The sequence below is a fragment of the Sinocyclocheilus anshuiensis genome, unplaced genomic scaffold, assembly GCF_001515605.1.
Source record: "Sinocyclocheilus anshuiensis isolate Anshui unplaced genomic scaffold, SAMN03320099.WGS_v1.1 scaffold745, whole genome shotgun sequence".
Classification (NCBI taxonomy): domain Eukaryota; kingdom Metazoa; phylum Chordata; class Actinopteri; order Cypriniformes; family Cyprinidae; genus Sinocyclocheilus; species Sinocyclocheilus anshuiensis.
Genome location: NW_015540128.1, coordinates 739,724 through 746,296, shown reverse-complemented (window position 1 = coordinate 746,296; position 6,573 = coordinate 739,724). Strand labels below are relative to the sequence as shown.

The window sequence follows — 6,573 nt, the reverse complement described above, 5'->3', positions numbered from 1 at the left end:
TGTGAGAATGTGTGTGTGTGTGTGTGTGTGTGTGTGTGTGTGTGTGTGTGTGTGTGTGTGTGTGAGAGTGTGTGTGTGTGTGTGTGTGTCTGAGTGTGTGTGTGCGTGTGTGAGTGTCTCTGTGTGTGTGTGTGTGTCTGTGTGTGAGCAGAGCTGTTCTTTGATTCTAATATCCTCTCCTTTCATCACTTGACATCATTAGGCCGTTCAGGTCGTGTTGTTTGTGTTCGTTCAGGTGTGTTGAGAATGAATCGCTCTATAGACAGACGCTTTCACACTGACATGAAGCCATCAGGTCAAACGCTTCCCATCAGCCTCTGCTCCATTTATAGATGGGAGTTGGATACATATATTATTATTGTTATAGTTTTTATTTTTATATTTTCCATTGTAATTTTCATTTTAGTTAAAATTTTAGAAATTTCGTGTGCATTTATCTTTTATTTTTATATGCCTGAATAGTTTTTAATTATAATTTTTTTATTTCAGTTATTTCAGTTTGGTTAATTTAGTTCAAATTAAACTGATAAATGATAAAAATGTCATTTTGAGAGATGCATATATTTTTAAAAATGTATTTATTCCAGTTAACATTTACTATATTTAAAAACAAACAAAGATGTTTTAGCTTTAATTTTAGTTACCTATATGTATGCATACTAAAAATGCAGTAAAATCGCAAAAAAATTAATTTTAAATAATTCTCTGATTAATAGAAAGTTCAAAAGAACAAAATAGAAAATGTCTTTGCTGTCACTTTTGATCAATTTAATTCAGCTTTGATCTGAAGAACACAAAATAACATATTATAGTTTTTCAGACTCTCAAAATATCCTCTTTTGAGTCGCGCAGAACAAACGTCATACAGGTTTGAGAGACATGATGGGAGTAAATGATGATTTCTGTGTGAACTGTCCCTTTAAGAAGCATCTTCCCGCTGCTCTGAGTCTCATAATGTGTCAGAAGTGTGTTTGATTTCATTATATGCTGTAATTGAGTATGTTGAGAGCATCATTACTGCTGTTTGGTGGTTTTTAATCCGTTGTAATTGGTGAGTTAGTTCAAACCCGCCGGTGATAGAGGAGACGCCCGCTTCAATGGAAATCGTTTGGGTTTAATTAGTGCAATAAAGCTCAGATAAACAGTGATTTACTTAAAGAAATTGTTGACCCAAAAATGAGCATGTGCTGTAAATGTGTTCACCCTCAGTTCATCTGAGATCAGGATGAGTTTGTTTCTTCATCAGGTTTGTAGAAATGCAGCATTGCATCAGTGTCTCAGCAGTGGATGCTCTGCAGTGAATGGGTGCCGTCAGAATGAGAGTCCAAACAGCTGATAAAAACATCACAAGTAATCCACAGCACTCCAGTCCATCAGTTAACATCTGGAGAAGACAAAAGCTGAAACTAATCCAGCATTAAGATGTTTTTTTATTTCAAACCATGCCGTGGCCTCGCTTATTCTCTTACTTTAATTGGAACAATTTAATTTTAATTGGAACAATTAAAATTAAATCGAGTTAAAATTTGATAGTTATTATCCTTTGTTTTCCAGTGCAAATGCCGAAAGATTCTTAAATCAAGACACGTTTGGTTTCAGAAAACAGGACTCCTCATCTTCTGTCATTTTGCTTCTCAAGTATCTTGATTTAGATTCAGAAATTTAGATAATTGTACTGGAAAACGAGAGTAAAAATAATTTTTTGCAGTGTGATTACAAAGGAAAAGATTGAGTGACATGTAAAAGAGCTCAGTTGTTTTTACATGCTGTTGTGGTGCATGTTTATGTGAAAACTATGGCATAAAAACAAAAGGTAATTGTGACATTTTAAGCTCATAATTCTGAGCTTTTTCCCTGAAAATTGCAGGTTTATACCTTACAGTTGCAGTTTAAACTCATAATTGTGAGCTTGCATCTTGCAATCCTGCCACGATTCTGACTTTACCTCTCACAAAAGTCACTTTTTTTTTTTTTACCATGAAAAAAATAAGTAAATTCATTAAATAAAAAAAAAATGAAAAAGAATGACTTTTTATCTGATTCTGATTTTTTTCCCCCTTAGAATTAGGAGGAGGAAAGTCTGAATCATGTGATATAAAGTCACAATTACTTTGTAAAATATTTTTTTATTGTGGTTCAAACTCAGTTTCTGTGCCGGTGGAGCTGGTTTGTCAGATGTAATGAACTGAAATAGTTTCTCAGACGAGTGCGTGTGGTTTGAGTTCAGAGGGAATATTCTCATGTGTTTCTGTGTTTGTGTTTGTCTGAGTCTGTCTGATCTTATTCGTCTGATCTCTGGCTCTCTGCATCCGTTTGTTTGTGTTTTTCAGACTGAAGGATAGTTTCGATCCTTAACTAGTCATGTTAAGCATCTTAACTAGTTATGGGTTTCACCATTCTGTGTAACCATACTATCAGATATAAGCAGCTGAAGCGGCTGCTGGTTTCTGAGTGCACTTAGTAGACGACACACTTCTTCATTACCTCCATGGTTAGACAGCACTCACAAGAATTCTAAAATATTAATATGATAATCAAAAGTATCAGTGCAGCTTTATTGAATTTGTTTCAACAATTCAGTCATTATAATTTAAGTAAATAATTCTCAATATTTATTTTACTGAATATTATGAATAATAATAATAATAATAATAATAATTGTTGTTGTTATTATTATTATTAAAATGAATGTTTTATTTTGAATGATATATAATTAAAAATTATTATTATTATTATTATTTAATTATAAATGAATAATTATCAATAATTCAATATTTATTTTACTCAATAATAATAATAATAATAATAATAATTAATATTATTATTTAATTATAAATGAATAATTATCAATAATTCAATGTTTATTTTACTCAATAGTAATAATAATAATAATAATAATATTAAAATAAATGTGCATATAAAATATTAATAATAATAATAATATATTTAATATGATTGTTTGAGCCTGTCTTAAAGCATCATCTCCATCTGTTTCCAGTATATTTTGATAGAAGAAATGAAAAAGAATCATATAAGCATCTAAATGATCAAAGCAACATTAAGATAATTCAAGTTTTTTTGTCATTTTCAGTAATTACCAATATTTTGAAAATAAATATTAACTCAGCTGAGCTCAATGAATATGTGTAGTATTGTGTAATGAATATAAATTAACATGATATTATGAAAAGGAATATTTTAATGTTGGGTAATTTTCAATAATAACTCATATGGTCTCGTTCTGCTGTGGTTTGTTTCTGGCTCTTCTGCAGCGTCTCACTCATTTCTCTTCTTTAAAGTGGACAAACATCACAAACCCATCTCATTCCAATCAGGCCGATGCTGGCCGTCTGAAGATGAGCGTTCAGACTATTATTGAGATGAGGCCGATCGATACGTCATTTTCCTGCTGAAATGAGCCTTTCATTCTCTGCAGTCTGTGCTTTGACTTTATTCATGACATACGTCCATCTGCACCATCCCAGCTCGTTTAACGCTTTGATGTGTGTGGATCTGTGTCGGTCTCTCTCAGGTTAAGCTGCTCCGCTGTGGCTGCAGATTTGACCAGATTATGTTGATTTATTGGCTGAGTTTGATTTATGTGAAGCAGGAGTTCAGATCCTCTGTCTGCTGCTGATATGTTCATATTCCAGACTGCTGTGTCAGTCTCCTCACACGAGCTCTCATATAAACACTACAGTCAGCTGTCTGCGGTCTACATAGTCTGCTGCCTTCTGAGGGAGCGTCCTCACTGCAGTGGACCCTCAGAAGTGAGCGATTTGAAGCACTCTACAAAGGCAACTTACAAATTAAAAATGCAACAAACTTTTATTTTATTTTATTTTATTATTTTCAGTTTATCTAAAGCAACTTACAAATGAGGAATACAAGAAGTTTTTATTTTATTATACAACAGTTTTTATATTATTTTATTTTATTTTGTTTTATTATTTTATTATACAACAGTTTTTATATTATTTTATTTTGTTTTATTATTTTATTTTATTGTTCAGAAAATGCTTTTATCTAAAGCAACTTACAAATGAGGAATACAAAAAGGTTTTATTTTATTATGCAACAGTTTTTATATAATTTTATTTTGTTTTGTTTTATCTTATTTTATTTTATTTTATTTTATCTTATTTCATTTCATTTCATTTTATTTTTTAATTTAATTTAATTTAATTTAATTCTATTGTTCAGAAAATGCTTTTATCTAAAGCAACTTACAAATGAGGAATACAAAAAGTTTTTATTTTATTATGCAACAGTTTTTTTATATAATTTTATTTTGTTTTGTTTTATCTTATTTCATGTTATCTCATTTCATTTTTTATTTTATTGTTCAGAAAATGCTTTTATCTAAAGCGACTTACAAATGAGGAGTACACCAACATTTTATTTTATTTTATTATTTAAAATATGCTTATATAAAAAGTGACTTACAATTGAGGAATACAGCAGTTAATATACTGTATATTATATTTCATGCACATTTACATTTCTTCATTTAACAGACAAATGAGGAAAACAACAAAGCATCAGACATTGAATGAAAGACTCAAATCATACTAGATTCCTCTAGAGTTTGATGATGACACTAATGCAGATGCGTGTGATGATCCTGTGATGTTTATGGTGTCTCTCTCTCTGTTCTCAGTGCCGCCTCAGTTCCTCAGCTACCCGTCGAACACGTATGCATATGAAAGCACGGACATCGAGATGGAGTGTGCCGTGACGGGAAACCCGCAGCCCACCGTCCGCTGGGTGAAGAACGGAGAGGCCGTCATTCCCAGCGACTACTTCCAGATCGTGGTGAGAAATACAGCTAGTGTTTCAGAATCAGGAGGAAGTTTGTTTGGTTCAGATCACTAGGATTAGAATTTACATTTACATTTAGTCGTTAGCAGACGCTTTTATCCAAAAGCGGACAATGAAGCAATCAAAATCAACAAAAGAGCAATAATATGCAAGTGCTATAACAAGTCTCAGTTAGCTTAACACAGTACACGTCGAATTCATTCATTCATTCCTATTTATTTATTTGTTCGTTCCTTCCTTATTCATTCACTGGTTCTCATGCATGTATTTATTCATTTATTTTTATTAATTCAGTCATTCATAATCATCATCATCATCTATTTATTTATTTATGTATTTATTATTCATATTTATTTTATTTAATTGTTTTAATTTTTTATTTGTATGTATTCATTCATGTTTATTTATTTTTATTATTAATTATATCATTTTTATTTTAATGTATTACTTCTATTCATATTGAAATATCTTACGAGAAACTTATTGTTAGTTTTTTTTGTAGTTTTCTCTCTCTCTCTCTCTGTAATGTGCTAATATATCATAAGTGCGTGAGCCCATTTAAGCTCACATGTGAGAAGGTCCTGAAGTCTGATGATTGTCCCGTGTGTGGTCTGCAGGAGGGCGGTCATCTCCAGATTCTGGGTCTGGTTCGCTCAGACGAGGGTTTCTATCAGTGTATCGCTGAGAACGAGGCGGGAAACAGTCAGGCGATGGCTCAACTCATCCTGCTGCAGCCCGGTAAGTGTGTGTGTGTGTGTGTGTGAGTGTGTGTGTGCACGCGAGCGAGAGTGTGTGTGTGTGTGTGTGTGTGTGTGTGTGTGTGTGTGTGAGTGAGAAAGCATTTGTTTCAGAGGATGTGCGTTTGTGAGGTTTAGTCTTGAGATCCGGATCTGTGTGATCTCTGAGAGATTTCCCAGAATGCTGTGCTGTGCGTGTAGAGCACTGATCCAGGGCTTTATCTGAAGAGAGACAGTGATGTAGAGATGATGTTCTGCTGGTGTTCAAATGAGTGTGAGATTCTGTCTGAACCTGCCGTGACTGTCATACGGAACGACTGCTTTCTGCTTATATACACCAATGCATTAGGAAGCTCCGCCTCCAGTCTAATTTCATTGGTCAGCCAAGTTTCTGCCAAAATACCACAATTACCACCAGGGTTGGGGAAAGTTAAAAGTAATGCATTACAATATTGCATTACTCCTTAAAAAGGTAACTAATTACATTACTTAGTTACTTTTTATGAAAAGTAATGTGTTACGTTTACGGTACTTTCGCATTACTTTTTAAACCTGGGCTGGGCTTGCTTGATTGTTTTTAATATAAAAAGTTTTATTTTTAGCTATTGTAAAAGCCCTTTGACACCAAAGGTGAAATGAATATGCCTCAGGCTGAAGGAAATGTAAATTCACATATTTAATTAATTGCATGTTTACCTCATATTCCTGAGGTTTGCATTTGACTGTTTTTATTGATTTTGAGGAATACTGAATCTATTTTTGTGCATGTTCACACAGCGCACACAACGCCTCTGCACTCACTCCTGATTTCTCTCAACATGGCAACACGAGAGCTGTCATTCAATACATGGGAAACAAAGTAACTTGCATTAGTTATTTTCTTGTAAATTAAAAACGAATGCATTACTTTACTAGTTACTTGTAATGCGCCCAACACTGGTTACTACTGTTTATTACATTTACATTTATTCCTTTATGTCTTTGTGTGTGTGTGTGTGTGTGTGTGTGTGTGTGT

General features: G+C 33.1%; 1 protein-coding gene across 1 annotated transcript in view; it reads left to right on the top strand.

Annotated features, from left to right (window-relative positions):
- The window catches only part of dcc (DCC netrin 1 receptor), a 187,354-nt gene that overhangs the window by 90,441 nt on the left and 90,340 nt on the right, over positions 1-6,573 (top strand). The window contains exons 6-7 of the mRNA XM_016484514.1: positions 4,661-4,815; positions 5,439-5,559. Of these exons, the coding sequence (XP_016340000.1) occupies positions 4,661-4,815; positions 5,439-5,559 (276 nt within the window). The remainder of the gene's footprint in view (positions 1-4,660; positions 4,816-5,438; positions 5,560-6,573) is intronic.